The 18,861-nt window shown below is 43.1% G+C and overlaps 1 protein-coding gene across 7 annotated transcripts in view; it reads left to right on the top strand.

The window, feature by feature from the left end:
- The window catches only part of APPL2 (adaptor protein, phosphotyrosine interacting with PH domain and leucine zipper 2), a 50,790-nt gene that overhangs the window by 12,957 nt on the left and 18,972 nt on the right, over positions 1-18,861 (top strand). For 6 of the 7 annotated variants that reach the window (XM_082349893.1, XM_082349892.1, XM_082349896.1 and 3 more), the window contains 7 exons: positions 4,779-4,838; positions 5,386-5,457; positions 10,176-10,263; positions 13,376-13,417; positions 13,534-13,592; positions 14,735-14,881; positions 17,761-17,843. In XM_082349893.1, coding sequence (XP_082206019.1) covers positions 4,779-4,838; positions 5,386-5,457; positions 10,176-10,263; positions 13,376-13,417; positions 13,534-13,592; positions 14,735-14,881; positions 17,761-17,843 — 551 coding nt within the window. The remainder of the gene's footprint in view (positions 1-4,778; positions 4,839-5,385; positions 5,458-10,175; positions 10,264-13,375; positions 13,418-13,533; positions 13,593-14,734; positions 14,882-17,760; positions 17,844-18,861) is intronic. The other variant, XM_082349895.1, reaches the window with a different exon arrangement.

Below are 18,861 nucleotides of genomic sequence, written 5' to 3'. Positions count from 1 at the left end.
AGACTGACCTCAGGTCCGAGGTGTCTGACACCTTTTCTTTCTTCCTTTTCTCCCTTCAGACCAAAGCGCCCTTCAGCCGTGTGCCCAGATGGCCTGCGCTCTTGTTGGTCAGAGCACTGAGGGACAGTGGGGGATTTTCTTTCCTCCCTGTGCACTGTGAGCTCTGAGAGCAGATTGTCTTCGTCTCCAATGGCCAGCACCTTCCGTGGCCCCTCTCAGTGTTTGATAAACAGGTGTTAAAGGAAAGACTGCATCCGGGCCACCTCGACCAGACCGTCGGCACACCCCCTCTGTGCGCTTTATTGTCCCTCCCAGATCTGTGTCCCCTTGTCAGCGCCTTAGCTCGGCGCGCTGCCATCATGGGTCATCCAGTCTAGGGTCCGTTCGTCTTGGACTCCCCCTCCTTCCTCATTCACTCTAGCCTGTTGGTTTTTGCCTCAGCGATACCAGGCAGATCTCTGCTACTTTCTGGCTCGGGCTCAGCCTTTTTTCTCTCTCACTCGACTTCAGGTGGTCTCCTGACCCTCATGTCATCCTCTTTTTCCACCACAGCCATTCATGATTTTTCTTCTGCTCACATCTGACCTTGTCATTCTCCTGCCAAAGTTCCTCAGGGCTTCCCTGGTGCTGGCAGAATAATGTCAGAGTCCTCAGCAAGCGTCCCCTCATGGCCCGCCCCAAACACAGCTCTCTAGCCTCTGTCCTTGCTATGTTTCTCACCACTCCCTCTGTGCGCCGCCCGCACCCCCCCCCCCCGGGGCTCCTGATCCAGTGCGACCCCCTGACCCCAGCTTTGGGGTAGCGCTGTGATGAATGAGACTCTCAGCCACTTGGCTTTAGGTAACATTTCTGGCCAAATGTTTGACCTAGATCAAAGCAGTGCCTACACTGTGACTTTGACTCTAGTGGATTTCCTCTGCCCCTGCTCCTGGCCTCTCCATTCCTGCCCAGAGGCCTTTGGGTGGTTTCAGGTGACAGTTGCAGTTAGCGAGCGCTCTGTGCCACCATAAGGTAAACATTCCTTTGCCCAGAGCTCAGTTTTCCTTCCGGGTTTGTTAACCACTGGTCTTTCTGCCTTGGCGCCAGCCTTGGGAATTTCTGATGAACATAGGATATTCTGTCGGTAAACCCTCCGTCAGGTTATCTCTTAAGGCTTCCTGTGAGGCACCCAATAGCATAGATAGTAACCAGAGAGCTTTTCCAGAGTGTCGGACTCTTACTCGCAGAACTCCATTTAGAATCTACATTTTAGGCCACCACGTTTGCTGGACTACAGCTAGAAAAGTATGGGATTTATGCTGATATCTGTAGCCCCTGTGAGGCCTGCTCACTGAGTACAGTACTACTAAATACAGTTTTGGACTTTGGATCAGAATAGTATGGTGTTAAGCACTTGGGCTTTAGATTTTGAGTCTGACAGATCTGAGGTGAATCGTTGCCTTGCCAGTTACTAGTTGTGTAATTATAGAGAGGTATTATCCTTTCTGAACCTTTTTCTCCTCATTTGTAAAATGAGGGTAAGAATATACCCTACCTCATAAGTGCCTTGTAAGAATTAAATGTAATAATATATAAAAAATGCTTAACAGCAATGTCAGGTCCCTAAAAAAGACTCAGTAAATGTTAGCAGCTATCTTTATTATTGTTACTGCTAATATTTACTCTTCACGCAAGTTCCAGTTTTGCAAGTCTTGTTGCAGAGATAATTAGGCAGGCTTACCTCACAGGGTGTGTAGTAATTAGGTAAAGCATTTCATAAAACCTTTGTGTACAGTAGATTAAGTGTGAGTAAGATTAAAGTTGGTCTATTTTCATGTCACGTGTTCTGTATAGGAGAGGTTCATTTCTTTTCAGGGCAGTTGACAGGCCATTTTAGACATGTATTGTTTGTACCCAGTGGAATCATGCTGGTAGAACAGAATCTTGCTGCCTGAAATCACACACATCTGAAATACATAGCACTTTCAGAAAGTATTTCTAGGAGAGACCCGGCAGAGTCCACTGTACGCAGGAATTTTGGAAGCACTTGTCCTTGTTGTGTGCTGTGCCCCTTCTTCCTCGGCCTCAGTGGAGTCGTGCGCATGGCACATGAGTGCCCCCCATTGGCCTGGGCACAGTCGGATGCTAGCAGCTCCCTGGCAGGTGTGTCCACTACACGTGGGGTGCTTGCCAGTACCTTCTAAAGGAGAGAAGAATTCAGGTAGCCTGTGGCGCTTGCTTGTTATGAAAGCACGGAGGGTGGTTATCATATCTGTTGACCGGTCTGTAAAGAATACAGATATGGGGGAGTAATATTTTAGACTTAGCTAAAATAAAGAAAAGAATGGACCAGAAGAGTAGAAACTGTTTCTTGAGTCTGGAGGATTGTAGCTTCATGGAGAGCCTCCTGAGGGAGCTGTGGCAGAGGACGGCTCTTTTGAGACAGTTACTGTCTAAAGCAGGATCAGTACTTTACAGCCCTTGGACTGGCCTCTTATTTTTGTAAATAAAGTTTTATTGTAACAAAGCCATACTCATTTGTTCATGAATTATTTATGGCTGCTCTTGTGTTGTGACAGAGACCGTATATCCCATAAGCCAAAAATAATTGTTATCTAGCCTTTTACAGGAGAATTTTGTCAACTCTAGCCTAAGGCAATGGCCTTCTCAGGTCTTTTCTCTTAGCAGGACTTGGGATCTTAGAGAGTAGTGTTTAAGAGTGTGGATTTTAGACAGACATGAAGTCACATCCCAGCCCTGCTACTAACTAGCTGTGTGACCTTGGGCAGGTGGCCTAACATCTCTGTGCCTCCATTTCTTCTGTAAAATTGAGTTACTAATTAGAACATGCCTGACAGGGTTGTCAGAATTAAATGACATAATGCCTGGATTGCAGTTAGTTGGTATCTGGCATGCATTAAGTGCTGTGTAAATGTTAGCTGCTATTGTTAGGATGATTCTGTGGGTCTGCAAATCATAGTCTACGTGGGGCTGCCTGGGGAGGCAGATGCCAAGGTAACTTGAACAAATCCATCTTAAACGCACTGCTGCTAACTCAGAGAAGAAGAGATGGGGATTTTCTGATACAGCAGGGTAGCAGCTCAGTGAATGGGCTAAGACCCTTGTTCCCATGCGCCCTGATCTTCAAAACAGCACTGCTAAAGATGGTCAACTGGCTGTTTCCTGGCTGACTGCTTTATGCCTGTCCACTCTGTATTTTATTGCCCACCATTTGTGATGTTGCCTTACAGGGTTAGGAAGTATTTCTCCCCTCACACTATGATTCCAGGTATTGTTTAAAAACTTGAAATTTATATGAATCTTCTAACCTTGTTTGTTCCTTCATTCATCAAACATTTGTGGAGTGCCTGCTCTGTGCTAGGAATGGTTGCATGCTCCTGTCTAGATCCAGGACATAGCACTTCTGGATTTGTTTGTTTGCCCTCCTCTTGGCTTTGTGACTGCCAGCTCTGGTTAGTTTTCAAAGTGGTGGCACCCCAGTAGGATGCCAAAGCCAGGAATTATCATTATGTTTGCCTGACATTATTCTGGGGGAGAAGAGAGAACGCCACGTTTCAGGGTCTACTGATGGCTGTTTCTTGGGGCAGATGAAGGAAGTCAGGGAACAGGTTGACCAGTTATCTGCAAAGAAGGCCCAAAAAACACAGGATTAGGCTCTGATGGGTCTTGCAAAGGAGGCCCATGAAAAATAAAACAAGCTCCGGCAGAGTTCAGGCCTTACCCCTAAGGAACAGCAAACCCAGGGGAATTAGAAAGGAAGTGGAGGCCAAGGCTGGCCAGTGCCCTCCCCTTATCTGCTCCAGGTCAGACCCAGTAGCTCCCTCCCTCTCTTAGGAATACACCCTGAACCTAAAAAGAATCCTTAACTGAGCTTTAAAAACGTAAGACACGTTTTCTAGGCTGGATGTGTTGATGATGGCAGGATAGTGGTAGACAGCTGCTGTGTAGCTGAAGATCAGAGGGATAAATACGAGAAGAAGAAAGTGGACAGTATTGGCCAGTGAAAAACAGCACAGAAAGGGCCTTCCCAGGCATTGTAGCTGTGCTTCTGTGTTACCGTCCATCATTACTGACCTAGTGCTATAAATTTGGTTGAATCTGACTGTGTCATAATGTTGCTTAAATTCCCACTGCACTTAAAGTCTGCAACTGGGCCATGGAGCCCCGCATGCCCTTGCTCTGCCTGTGTTGCCAGGCTTGTCTCATTTCCACGCCTTGCACCCCATGCTCCAGCTATGCCCTGCTTTATAGCTCTTCAGACAGGCAGGGTGCTTTTACATGCCTGCCCCTCCTTCTGGAAAGCTCATCCCCATGGCTAGCTCCTGGTCTTTCTCCAGGGGTCTGCTTAAAACATCTCTTCCATGGTCTTCTTGAGGACCGTGCAGATCCTCCAGTCAGAGCTTCCTGCTGCACCCAGTATTTCCTTTGTGGTTCTCATCATGCTTGTAACTATTTTTTAGTGTCTGCTTCCCCAGTAAACCCCATGAGGGCAGGGACCACGTCTTTGTTGGAGGTTTGGCACATGTTAGTTGTTTACTACATTTGTTTACTGACTGAATGACCAGAAGGAGCATCAGTTTATAAATGATGGGGAGGAAAGAGCAAGCTTTAACCTTTTAATTTGTTTTGGTCTTGTTTTCCAAATAATTTCTGAACAAAATATTTTATTATTTTACAGATACATACATATTATGTTTAAGTGATTCTCTGAGGTGGCATTTTTCAGTGACTGTGTATGCACTGGACAAATCTTACTTGCTTTTCTCTTCTCCCTACAGAATGAAATGTGCCTGGCTACTCAACAGCTTTCTAAGCAACTGCTGGCATATGAAGAACAGGTAACTTGATATATATATGGCATATAATGCTGTGCTTAGGACTCAAGCGGAGTTCTTATAAAGGAATTCTCTAGAGGCAACCTTTAGAGACCTTCCCTCCTTCCTTTCTTTTTTTCCACAGACCATTTCCATTTTTTGTCTTGCCTTTTCCTATCCACTGATAAATTCTGATGATTGTACCAAAGTCTTTATGATGTATTCTTATTAGCCTACAGAAGTAATCAACTGCCCTGAGGGTTCATATTTTTCGAGGGACTACAAGTGAATCAACACTAAGAATTCCAGGAAATAAACTGAAAGATACCATTATATCTAAACAGAAGGGTGATGACCGACAAAGGAATAGCCTGGGAAGGGCGGTTGACTGCGTGGCTGGGGCAGAACAAGGGGAGAGCTCTAGTTCTCCGCAGTCAGACGCTCTGACATGATGTGCTCTTGGGAGAAGAGAGGAAGTCGAGGTGGAGGGCAGGGTATTATGGGGCAATGCTATAGTGCTGAATTCCCTAGCATTCAGTTAACACCTGCCACTTTTCTTCTTTGGTCGTAGAATTTTGCTCTTGGCAAAGGCGATGAAGAAGTAATTTCTACACTCCACTGTTTTTCCAAAGTGGTGGATGAGGTAAGATAGCCACATGGCAGAATTTTATTTGATTCTTTTTTGAACTTTCTTTCATCTTTATTTTGGCCCACTTTTTATTTTTAGATATCTACTTAAATATCTGAGAAGGTATCTCAACCTTATCTTCCAAGGTTCATTTCATAAAAGAGGTTGTATGCTGTTCCATTTGTTTCTGGTTTGAGGGGAAAGGCTTTGGTATATATGAACAATAGACTGAAAGAAAGACTTCTAAGAATTCAGTTTCCTAAGGAGGGAGAATTAGTTTCTCAGGGCTGCTGTAATAAAATTACAAGTAGGTGGCCTAAAACAATAGAAGTTTATTCTCTCACAGTTCTGGAGGCCTGAAGTATGAAATCAAGTTGTTGGCAGTGCCACGTTCCCTCCAAAGTATCTAGGGGAGAATCCTTCTTTGCTTCTTCCAACTTCTGGTGACTCTGGGTGTTCCTTGGCTTGTGGCAGCATAACTCCAATCTCTGCCCCTGACTTCACATGACCTTCTCTTCCCACACCACCCCCGTGTTTTTTCTCTTCTGTCTGTGTCTTTTCTTCTTATAAGAACTCTTGTCAGTGGATTTAGGGCCCACCAGGATAACCCAGGATGGTCTTATTTTGAGATCCCTTATTGAATCTGCAAAGACCCTTTTCCCAAATATTCACATGGTGTTTGGTATAAACATATCTTTGCGGGGAGTGTGATTCAACCCACTACAGAGAGATTCTTACAACTGTTTTTGTAGCTGTATTGTATAATACATTTGGAATATTTGTGAAAAGCAGGTATTGTTATAGGAAAAAGTACATAAATCCTAATTGTACAAACCGAGCTCAGATGCTACTGGTGTGGGGCAGAACCCTCTGCCGAATTAGGTAGGTGTGAACTGTTTCATCTTCCAAGGAGTGTGTAGTGCCTACCGTAGAATATCATCATAGAGAATACGCAAAAAAGGCAGTGCACAGATGCCGTTTCACTGTGCAATCATTGATCTGAAGGTAACGCTATCTTCAGTTCATAAAATGAGAAACTAACGTTCATATAAAATTGTACCAATTGCCTGTTCATTCATTCAACAAATCAGTTCACCGAGGCATTATTCATTCAACAAACATTTACTGACCACCTGCTATTTAGCAGATGCAGTTCTAGGCACTGGGGATATAGATACAAACTGTCCACTTCCTTGTGATCTTTGTCCTCTATCCCACTGCTGTGGCTCTTTGAAGTGTGTGATAATATGGATGCATATCTATTCCAGAAGAGTAGGAGGATGAATGGAAAATGGAATTAGAGAGGAGCAGAAAGTAAATTTTTTTGAAGGTGGGGAGAAGAATTTTTCTTAATTAACAGTGAATGAATAACCCAGGGGGAGAAGCAGTAGTCTACACCCACCGAAGTTACGTGTTTTCTTGACTAGAGGGGATTTGCTCAGGAAATGTGATTAGTTGTCAAAACCCTAAACCAGGATTTCTACTTTAAGATATTTACTCAGAGCTGTATTTTCATGGGTGGGAATGATGATTCTTTTTTTTGAATTAATTTTTTATTGAAATATAGTTGATTTACAATGTTAGTTTCTGGTGTACAGCAAAGTGATTCAGATATATGTATCTTTTTTTCATATTCTTTTCTGTTATAGTTTATTACACAATATTGAATATAGTTCCCTGTGCTATACAGTAGGACCATGTTGTTTATCTACTTTATATATAATAGGCTGTATCTGCTAATCCCAAACTCCTAATTTATTCCTCCCCTCTTCCCCTTTGGAAACTGTAAGTTTGCTTTCTATGTCTGTGAGTCTGTTTCTGTTTTGTTAATAAGTTCATTTGTATCATGTTTTAGATTCCATGTATAAGTAATATCATATGATATTTGTCTTTCTCTCTCTGACTTAACTTCACTTAATATGACAATCTCTAGGTCCATCCATGTTGCTGCAGATGGCATTATTTCATTCTTTTTTATGGCTGAGTAGTAGTCCATTGTGTGTGTGTGTGTGTGTGTGTGTGTGTGTGTGTGTGTGTGTGTGTGTGTATACACACCACATCTTTATCCATTCATCTGTCGATGGACACTTAGGTTGCTTCCGTGTCTTGGCCACGTAAATAGTGCTGCTGTGAACATTGGAGTGCATGTATCTTTTTGAATTAGAGTTTTCTCTGGATATATGCCCAGGATTGGGATTGCTAGATCATATGGTAACTATTTTTAAGTTTTTTAAGGAACCTCTATACTGATTTCCATAGTGGCTGCACCAATTTACGTTCCCACCAATAGTATAGGAGGGTTCCCTTTTCTCCACACCCTCTCCAGCATTTAGTATTTGTAGACTTTTTAATGATGGCCATTCTGACCGGTGTGAGGTGATACCTCATTGTAGTTCTGATTTGCATTTCTCTAACAATTAGCGATGTCGGGCATCTTTTCATTTGCCTATTAGCTAATGACAGTTCCTTTAGTGGGGAGTGAATCATTCCAAAAGGATGGAAGCCTAGAATTGTGGTTTAAAGGCAGTGTCATGGCCTCCTGGAAGCTTAACACTGTGAGTTTTTAAACAAGCCTCTCGATGTCAAGACCTAAGCCAGTGAAAGCAGTTAACTCAGGTGGGAAGAGTAGAGTAGCTTTTGAGGTGGTTTTCTCAAAAGGTGGGCCTACATCAGGTTGAAAATTTTTCAAGAGAAGTAATTTGACTCAGAAATTGAAAAATCCAACTAAAAGTAGAGATTTGTGTTGCTTATATTTAATAGAATGCATTGGATTCAGGTGTTCGATGTCTTAGGCATACAGAGATTTTTTATCCTTGGTGATTGCACCAAAAGCAAGGTTTCTAGATTACTTCCTTTTAGTGCATCTGAGACAGGAAATCTTTGACATTATGGATTTCATTGCCCAGTATGTGTCAGGCCCTCTGCTCTGAGTGTTTCCTATTCATGTTTTGTTTTATTGTCAAGAGAGCCATGCAGGGAAGATGCTGTTAACGCCCATTTTCCATGTGACGATACTGAAGTGCCAAGAGGTGGTCTGTGCTCTTCGCACTCTCCTCGGCAAAGGTGCTGTGTTTGGAAGTGGTTATCCCTTACCTCTCAAAGCCCCAAGGCAAAAAGTTGGTGACACAGACCACTTGATCCTTAAGAAGCAGTAGTAGAGTAGCTATTCTTGAAGTGCATAACCACTGGAAAAAAACCATTTAACCTCTCTGAGTTTTGTTTTTTTTCATCTGTAAATGGCAGTAGCAGGACAGACCACTTAATTAGGCTGTTATAGAGGTTAAATTAAATAATTATATCAGAGCATTTGGCGCAGAGCCAATTCATCTAATTAACTGTTAGTAAAAAAAAAAAAAAACAGTACACTTCTTATTGAAGTTATTCAGGAAAAGTAGTTAACACATTCTATCCTAATGCATTTTTTGGCATGGCTGGCTTCTTGTGTTCCCCGCAGAAAAAGCTGCCATTCTTTGGCTTGATTGAAAGATAGGGAGAACATTGACTTCTTGGCCTGTCACTCCCTGGCCTGACAGATGGTTGACCTTAAGCCAGTCTTCAAGCTTGTCAGAGCAACCTCTGCAAGCACAACCCTGAAGGACCAGATCTGTTGGGGGGAGATCCGTGTGCAGAAGGGGGATTCAGACATGTGACTGCTATCACTGCTGAAAGAAAACTTTGCCAAATGTTTACTCCACAAGATGACTGCTGGGTGATTTCCCCTCATACACCCAACAGGAATCCCAGAGCATCCTCATAATATCTGGAAGTCTGGGCCTTCCACTGTGTTCATTACTGACTACCACATGTTTAAAGTTTTGGCAGATGTGTGAGCATGAAAGACAAACTCTATATCCCAGACAATGTGTTGGAAAGAGCATGGATTTTAGATCCCAGTAGCCCAGGATTAAAATCCCAGCTGTGTCACTTAGTTGCTCTCTGGATTTGGAGATTTGTTTGACCGCCTGTAAAAATGAGGATAATAAATAACAGCCGTCTAACAGAGTAGGTGGGAACTAAGTGGTATAAAGCACGTAAAGGTGGCACACAGAAAGAGCTCAAAAGGGGTAGTGCTGATGGTGATAATTTTTATTTCTCCTAGACCATTTACAAAGACAGGATTTAGTAAGGCCTTGAGGTAGAAGGGGAGAAAGAATCAAGGGCTGTTAAAATTATCTAGTGAGGAGGAGCACATTTGAATACAGCCTCCTTGTACTTAGAAAGGTCTGAAATCTGGCTGAGTTATTTCCGCGGGGAACATTCTTTCTCCACAGCAATTCCCGGGCCCCCAGTGTCTGTAGTTGCAGGGTTAGTAGGTTCCCAGCAGGCCTGTCTTTCAGGGGTGACTTCAGCCCCCTCTGAGAGTGAGAGAGCACACAGAGGCCCGGCAAAGTGCTGCCCTGTGCTGCCGGCACATCAGAGCTTTCTCCCTCTCTAGGCGGGTGTGGCTCACATCAAGAACACAGAGCCACAGTTTGCACAGTTAACAAACAGTAACTGTCGGCTCGGGGACTCTTTTAGCAAACTTAACAGATGCCCCGGTCAGTTAGAAACTTGCATTTAGTTTTTAATACCTCTTAGCTTCTGTCATTTACTGCTTTATGAAGGGTATTTATTTGCTTAAGGAAGTCTAACTGAGCTCTTTAACCACATGGATGTGTTCAGTGTGATCCCTCAGTGAAATAAGACAGTGTCAGTGGGTATAATTTTCTTCAGTAGATTTCTCTTTCTTTCAGCTTAATGTTCTCCATACAGAGCTGGCTAAACAGTTGGCAGACACAATGGTTCTACCTATTATACGGTTTCGAGAAAAGGATCTTACAGGTAAAGTAACTGAGTTCAGTGCCATATACTTTAAGAATATTAATTCATTTAATAGTAATTTTTACTGCAATTATTTCTTTAAGTGTGTGGATCATTGAGAAATGCCTTCTTTTTCAGCTTTTATTAAATCTTCACTATGTTCTTGGCTCACCTAAAGGAAGTCACAGGCCAATAAGAAAACAGACTTGGAAACAGACAATTGTAATATTATGTGATGAGGGCAGCAGGACAGAGATGTACAAGGAATAGAAATGGCACACAGAAAGGCGTGATTACCCTTTGAGGATGAGGTGCCAGGGAAGTCTTCCCAGAGAAGAAGAAGATCTGTGAGCTGGGTTTTGATAAATAAATGTTTACCAAGTAGACAAAGATGACGAGGCTTATATTACAGGTTAGGGGACATTTGTAAAGGCATGCTGTTCTTGGGGAGCCATGAACACTTTGGAATGTAAAGTGGAAGGCTTGGAGAGGGAAGGGCAGAGTGGGGACCATACTTTAAATGTGCTAGACTCTGGGGGTACAGCTGTGAACAAGGTATATAGGGTCCCTGTTCTGATGGAGCTCCATTTTAGTGAGTGGGAGTATCTGTGACTAGTTCAGAGAGCCTAGTTGATCTTTTGGATTAATTTTGGTTCTTCAACTCAAATAAAACTTCAGAATAATTTTATATCATTTGAAATCAAGGTAGTCAAAAACTAAATATAAAAAAGAATAAATAATCTTGAAAAAACTTAGTTGATATTACAAAAAGGAATACAGATTTTCTAGTCCTTTTGTCCTTTCTTATTTCATTGAAAATATTCATTGCATAGAGAATAAAGAATTGTATTTTCTAGAACACCAATTATAAAACATTGCAGACCAAAAAAGTCTAAACCTGAGTGCTGAAAGATCTGTTGTTCAGTATAGTACTTCCTGTTTAAAAACAGGAAGTTTAAAACTTTCTTTTTAGGCAGAAAAGATGCAGTAAATGGAAGGCCAAATCTTAAATATGAAGCTTTTTTTCCCCTCACTTTGAGATCCCCTGTGATCATGTCACCTGAAGCCTATGGGGGAAACAGTAGAACTGGCATAAACTCTACCCAAGGGCAGAGTGACAGCACTAACACTTGGTAAATAAAAAATAATAAATAATACGTCAGCTTGTATAAAGAGAAACCTTGATTGAGAAGGGTTTTTAGTGTTTTTTAGTGTTGCTCATCTGTAATCGCAGGTAAAACCCAAACTTAAATGCAGTCATGTGCTGATTATCCAGTAGTAACTGAAAGCCTCATTGACTGCATTTTTAAAAAAGATTTTCTCTAAATGAAAACATTAGAAATGTGTGGGGATATCATTTAAAAAACAAACTCCAAGTCTTTTAGAAACAAAATAATTACCCCCTAAGACTTGTATTGTCAGATTGATGTCTTTCAGGTTTGTTTATGGGAACCTAGGATTGAGAATGCCCAGCACTGTTGATGATGTGGCCTTTGTTAGTCCAAAAGGGCTCAACTTGTGGATTAGTAGTATCAGTAGTATTTGCCCAGGATGATGATTTTTTTTTAAGAAAATAAAACTGTCTAGTAGTAGTAAAAGGAGAAGCTCTCAGTATCTATGAAAAAAGTTAATCAAGGTATACTTTTCTGCTGACACCAAGACAGAAATTTGAAGTGTTTGGCTTGGGTCATACCTGAGTCAAAATCAGAACCAAATTAGAGTCTGGCATCCCCTCTGCTTAGTGGTGTTTTTTTTTGTTTTGTTTTTGTTTTTTAACATCTTTATTGGAGTATAATTGCTTTACAATGGTATGTTAGTTTCTGCTTTATAACAAAGTGAATCAGCTGTACATATACATATATCCCCATATCTCCTCCCTGTTGCATCTCCCTCCCACCCTCCCTATCCCACCCCTCTAGGTGGTCACAAAGCACCAAGCTGATCTCCCTGTGTTATGCAGCTGCTTCCCACTAGCTATCTATTTTACATTTGGTAGTGTATATATGTCAGTGCTACTCTCTCACTTCATCCCAGCTTACCCTTCCCCCTCCCCGTGTCCTCAAGTCCATTCTCTATGTCTGCATCTTTATTCCTGTCCTGCTCCTAGGTTCATGAGAACCTTTTTTTTTTTTTTTTTTTAGAGTCCATATATATGTGTTAGCATACGGTATTTGTTTTTCTCTTTCTGACTTAACTTCACTCTGTATGACAGACTCTAGGTCCATCCACCTCACTACAAATAACTCAATTTCGTTTCTTTTTATGGCTGAGTAATATTCCATTGTATATATGTGCCACATCTTCTTTATCCATTCATCTGTCGATGGACACTTAGGTTGCTTCCATGTCCTGCCTATTGTAAATAGAGCTGCAGTGAACATGTGGTACATGACTCTTTTTGAATTATGGTTTTCTCAGGGTATATGCCCAGTAGTGGGAGTGGTGTTTTATCTTACATTTTGTTGCCTTTTTCATTTACCCACCAATATAAGTACATAATCTGAAGACAATACAAGAGTTATTCAGGAAGCTATTTAAAATTGATGAGGAAGAAACTCTAAAACTGCTCCAACAGGAAGTAGAAGATGAGAAAGAAATGAAAAATTAAAGAATAGAAAGGCAGAAAGCAGCCCCATATCAGAAAGAGTAAGAAAAATGTGAAAAATTTAAAAGCTGGAGGCAGTTTTGAGACAAATCGAAAAACAATGTAGAAGATGTGAAAATGCTTTGCTCTGTTTGACAAAGTAAAAATGGATTGTTTTAGAATCGTAGAAAGTGTCACTTCCTTTTAAATATCTCTGTGTTTTAAAATTTTTAACCTTGGACAGTCATTGCTCTCACTAACTTTTTGGTTTTTTGGTGTTAGATTTTGTTAAGCCGTCTTTGTGCATGATGGGTGTGGCACCCACATGGGGTAATATTTATTGGTGTTGGCTTGTTGCAAGTACAGTATACTAGATTGCTTCAGATTTCTTTCATTAAAACAAGCATCCCCAGGCACCAGGACCTGAGGATGCTGGCGGAGCTTCCCCCTTTCCACGCACATATCTTTATTTTCTTGGGAAAGCACAGAGCTCTGGGTTAGCGTATTTTATTTTTCTTTGCTTTAAGATGTTTCTTTTCTCTTGTTCAGAAGTAAGCACTTTAAAGGATCTTTTTGGACTCGCCAGCAGTGGTAAGCATCTTCTCTGTTCTTGGTATGTGAGTTTAGTATGTCTGTGGGAAGAGATGCTGAATGAATGTTCTTGCCTTTCAGCCCATCTGGGTGCTAAAATATCTCTTTATTTTTAGAGCATGACCTCTCAATGGCAAAATATAGCAGGCTTCCTAAAAAAAAGGAGAATGAAAAGGTATGAATACCTACCTTCCATTTTTCACTTCATTTACTTAAGCTCCTTTTATGTTTCCGTATTGTGAATTTGTGGCATTGAGGGTGTCCTGATGAATTCTTTTTTTCTCCTATACATGGATTTAAAAAAATATAAATTTATTTATTTATTTATTTATTTTTGGCTGCGTTGGGTCTTCGTCGCTGCACATGGGCTTTCTCTAGTTGCGGCGAGCAGGGGCTACTCTTGGTTGTGGTGCATGGGCTTCTCATTGTGGTGGCTTCTCTTTTTGTGGAGTATGGGCTCTAGGCGTGCAGGCTTCAGTAATTGCAGCACACAGGCTCAGCAGTTGTGGCTTGCGGTCTCTGGGGCGCAGGCTCAGTAGTTGTGGCACACGGGCTTAGTTGCTCCGCGGCATGTGGGATCTTCCCGGACCAGGGATCGAATCTGTGTCCCCTGCATTGGCAGGCAGATTCTTAACCACTGTGCCACCAGGGGAGTTCCTGGATTTTTAAAATATTTATTCCAAACCTCATAAGTAGACTTCTTCTCTGTTCTAGCTTTTTTCAAACTGGTTTATTAAATGTCAACTTGGAACCATTGTAAAATGATAATCACATAATGATTCTAACTTAAGCTTGATAGCTCATATGGTTATCTGACTCACATATACTTGGGCACTTGAACTCCTTGCCCTAGATGTTGACTCTGATTTTTTTTTTTTTTTTTTGACTCTGATTTTTTAACTCATGCTCTCTAGCTTTTTAGCTGCTATAGATAATATCGAATATTTTCAGGCATATAGCTTTTACTTCTGTTCCATGATTTCCTGGGAGTACAATCTTATGAGTGAACCAAAATATTTATGGCTTTGAATGCATGCTGCCATATTGTTTTCCTAAAGGATTGTAGCTCTTTGTAGTGCTACCAGCAGAAAGTATTGTCTTCACCCCAGTGCAGCCTCACAAACGCTGAGATGCCATTAATTTGGTATTTTTAATTTGGATTTTTTAAAAACTTGAGGTGGAATCTCATCTGCTTTTTATTTGTCACAAAAATTGTCCTAATGAATAAACAAACATGTTTTGAAGTTGCATGCTCTTACAGAATTGCCCCTTGCTTTGGACAGCTTGATGTTTGTTTTCCTTTCCCCTTTTAACCAGCTGAAGACTGAAATTGTAAAGGAGGTGGCAGCTGCCCGGCGGAAACAGCACCTTTCATCCCTTCAGTATTACTGTGCTCTCAACGCGCTGCAGTACAGAAAGCGGGTGGCCATGATGGAGCCCATGCTGGGCTTTGCCCACGGACAGGTAGGGTGATCCCTGTCCCTGAGGCGTCAGACCTAAGCCCGCTGTGGAGAACAGCATGGCATTCTGCTGACGTAGCCTATAGGAGATACTGAAGCATCATCAGAGAAAGAAACACAGGTGCACAGCCTCGCTGGAAATTTCTGAGATTTCAGCACTTGGAGAGCTTCCAGAGGGGCTGGGTCATCATTAGTTGGACTTACTAGGCTATACGTGCAGGAAATGATGGCTTTGATCCCAAGACTCCTATGGGGAGGAGCTGGCATGACCCTTTGTGTCGGATTCAAATGAAAGCCAGGCCTGGTCCAGTTTTCTGAGAAGCCGCCGACTCCCAGGTTGGTGGAGCTAGGCCTACAACCCAGGACTCCGCACGATCCTTTGCTGCTCTGTGTGGTAAGGGTCACCCTCAGCTGGGCTGTTCTTTAAGGATACGTTGCTGAGGTTATTGCTGGCACCTTGGCATCTGGGGCGTGGGGAAATGTTGCCACTGCCTGATGAGGTCTCTGTAGAATATTTATCTGGCTTCTTCCTCCCATTTCGTGGGCTACTGAACGTTTGTTTGCAGGGAGGCTCCAGTTTTGGGATGGGCCCTTGACCATGCGGCACTAGCCCTCACCCTCCATCCCTGCCCTGCTTCAGCCCCACTTAGGTTGGCTCCAAAACCTCACTTGGGCATGTGAGAAACACAGCTGGGAACCTTCTCTCAGTTGACAATCTAGGAACATAAAAGAATGTGAGGAAGCAAAATGTTGAGAAGAAAAAAAGCAACTTAAAAAAACCACATGTGAGCATCTATTTTTTTAAAATACATTTTAAAAATACATATATTTCAAAAGAATACAATATCAGTTTCATTCAGGGAAAAGGAGAACAAGAGAGGATCTTTAAACATCTAAGCTCAGCTGTCTGTCTTCTTCATCTGGTTATTTTATTGTTGAGTGATAGGAACACTAAGGTCAGCTTGGTGTCTTTAGAGGTAGTATTTAACTAGAGCAATAAAATCATTCTGTGTCAGCTGAGTAAAGCTGGATTAAACCAAAAACTAGCACTGTGCAGCTGGGGGCTTCAGTCCTCAGCAAATCCTTGGGAGCTCCCCCCGCTTCCTCATAATGGGCACTGTGTCCACACGTGTATACTCGCTCACTCTCTGTCACCCTTCCCTGAGGTCCTGTTGCACCTCTGCCCCTGCCGATGTCCTGGCTTTGTTGGAGAATGCCAGTACTCCTTTGTTGTCTCTGATTAATACCTCCTCTCAGATCTGTCCTCCCTGATTGACATTTCTTGCCTTTGAAGCAGTAATTCCTGCTCAGTTAGAGACCCTGAGTCAGGGAGGGACCTGGACTCAGCATCTCAGAAAGATGAACTGCTCCAGGCCTGATGGATCAGTGCTTGGGGAGCTTGGTTGTTTAGAGGAGGGTCTTCACAAGTCCTAAAGGATGGGTTTGATACTGGCTGGTTTCACTCGCTTCCATGGCCAAGGACTCCACCACTTCTCCCAGCCTGGACACAGTTGGGGAGGACAAGACATTGGATGCAGTAGCACCAGTGTAGCCCCCGTGCCTAGGAAGTCAGAACAGAGCACACCGTCATTGTTGGGTGGTGGCAGCGTCATTTTTGAGGACTGAGGATGGCATGTTTCATTTTTCATATGAAAAGTATGCAGATTTCAAGACAAAAGACCAAATAAAAGTCTCACCCTGCAGACTTTTTCATCCTGATGAAAACTATAGTTCCTTCCTAAAGACCAGGTTGTTGTCTGACACCATGAATCTTTGGGATGATTCTAAAGCATTCGCTGTCCTACTGCCTCATCAGCCCTCTTTAACCAATGCCCATTTAGCATCTACTTTGTTAGTTGATGGTCATATGACCCTAGTGCTTCCTGCTGTTCACAAAGGGCCATGAACTCAGGTCTTTGGATGATGTTGCGCTGAGTGAGACTTCTCAGCACCACCCACCTTAGTGGAGGTGGTTTGACTCCATTCCTACCTTCCGTGGCCCTCATTAAACAGGTTTCCAATTAGACCATGATTCAGTCCTCAGGCCTGCATACAAACTGAGGTTTTGTTATCTGTGTACAGGTTCATGAGAACACAAAAATGAACTTTAGTGTCGTGTTTACAGGGTAAGTACTACATAATGTGGCTGTAGAAGCCAGTGTCGTATCCCTTCCTTCCATCCGTTCATTCATCAGGTTTTTTTTAGGGATTGCATGAGCCCCTGCCTTAGGCATTTACAGAATAGTAGAGGAGCTAAGACATGGACTTAGAGTATAAAATCCAAGGATTTCAGGGAGGGGAAAGAGAGAACAAGCCACCTTGATGTTGTGCACTTAGAAATGTAGAAAGCTTATTTAACGGACCTTGATATTCAACATTTCAGGGACCCAGAATGGCATTTACAGTGTTATCTCTGTATGGTTCAAAGATCATGGGGCCAGAACATCTCCCTGCAGGTATACCTTGCATTGGGATAATCATGATCATTGTGTTTCTGTACTGTGAAAACTAAGTACATTGGTGTACATACTTCCCCAGGGTGTCTGGGGAGCCAGGTGTAAGGAGTCAGAACTGTGCTGGTGACACCTACTAGCCTTCTAGAGGTGAGAGGTCGATCTCCATGCCCACCACCCAGGGCAAGAGCTGCTTCCGGATCAGAACGTTGGGGAGCAGGCTTCACCCTCCTCCCTCTACAGATACACCAGGGGCTTTGGGAGTCAATCTCAGCCGGTGAGGTGGGGCTCAGCAGAGAGGCAACAAGTGCTGCCGGCGAGGAGGGGCCAGCCAGTGTCTGCTGCCCCTGTGCTGTTAGTCTCACGTGTCATGGATTCATCGATCACCTTGCTTAGACACTTTTCAGAATATCATAATTATATCTTTCAGATTAACTTTTTTAAGAAGGGAGCAGAGATGTTTTCCCAAAGTATGGACAGCTTCTTATCCTCCGTTGCAGACATGGTTCAAAGGTAATGCCGCACTCCGGTTTGCATCTCATGTATCTTTCCTCACATCCTGCAGCCTGTGTCCTCTCTCCTTGTCAGTGTCTCTCTGAGCCATTACTAGGCCATCAAAGTGCGGCACCAGCTGTTCCCACAGTTTTGTGACTGGGCGTTGAAAGCCCCGGCCACACAGCCTGCTCCCGAGGGCTGGGTCTAGTTCTGTGAGTCGTGCTTCTGCTGCCTGACCAGGCACATCTTGTTACAGGGGCAGCAGGCAGGGCTCCCAGTGGAATCTGGGAGCACAGGAACCTCCTGGTTCAAACGGCTAAAGCATTCAGCTAAGAATTCTAGTTTTCCTATCCCTTACGTTGTATCCTGGTGAGTAGATAAATACTGCTGCTCCTGTGCCACTAGGAGGGGTCTTGCTGCCACATTGCTGTGCATCAGCAGCCAGCCAGCCCGAGTGGCCAAGGAACAACGTCTAGTGGTGGCTCTGGGCTCCGCAGTCCTTCCCCGGGAGGTGGACGCCTGGCCTCGCTGCATCAGGGTGTAAGAATTCGGAACCCAGCCTAAACCCAGACGGGTGGCATTTCAAACCACCCCACAGTGCCGGGGCTTTTCTTTTAGTCCCTACTTCACAGTGATACACTTCAGGCTTTTTTCTTGGCTCCTTCACACACGCGCGCACGCGCGCGCACACACACACACACACACACACACACACATATACATGCTTTTTTAAAAATTAAATGAAACATGATTTAAAATAAAAATCTTCGAAGGGAACAATTGAAGGTAGTCGCTTTTCTACCCTGTTCTTTGAGTTCTGGGAGCCTTGGATTAGCTCAGAGTTTTTGAGCCTCCCTGTATGGGTTGGGGAGCAGAGGGGGGACAGTTACTAAAAACTCCCTGGAGTTGTGTGCATGATGTCACATTGGTTCACATGAGGGCTTTTCTGGGGGAGACAATCCTTACCTTTCATCAGATCTTCAAAGAGGCTTCTCACAAAAGCTGAAGGACCTAAGCGGTTCTGTATACTTTTGGC

Source organism: Balaenoptera borealis (assembly GCF_965194805.1).
Source record: "Balaenoptera borealis genome assembly, chromosome: 13".
NCBI classification, from domain to species: Eukaryota; Metazoa; Chordata; class Mammalia; order Artiodactyla; family Balaenopteridae; genus Balaenoptera; species Balaenoptera borealis.
Note: the sequence above shows the minus strand (reverse complement) of the source record. Positions and strands in the feature narration are given on the sequence as shown.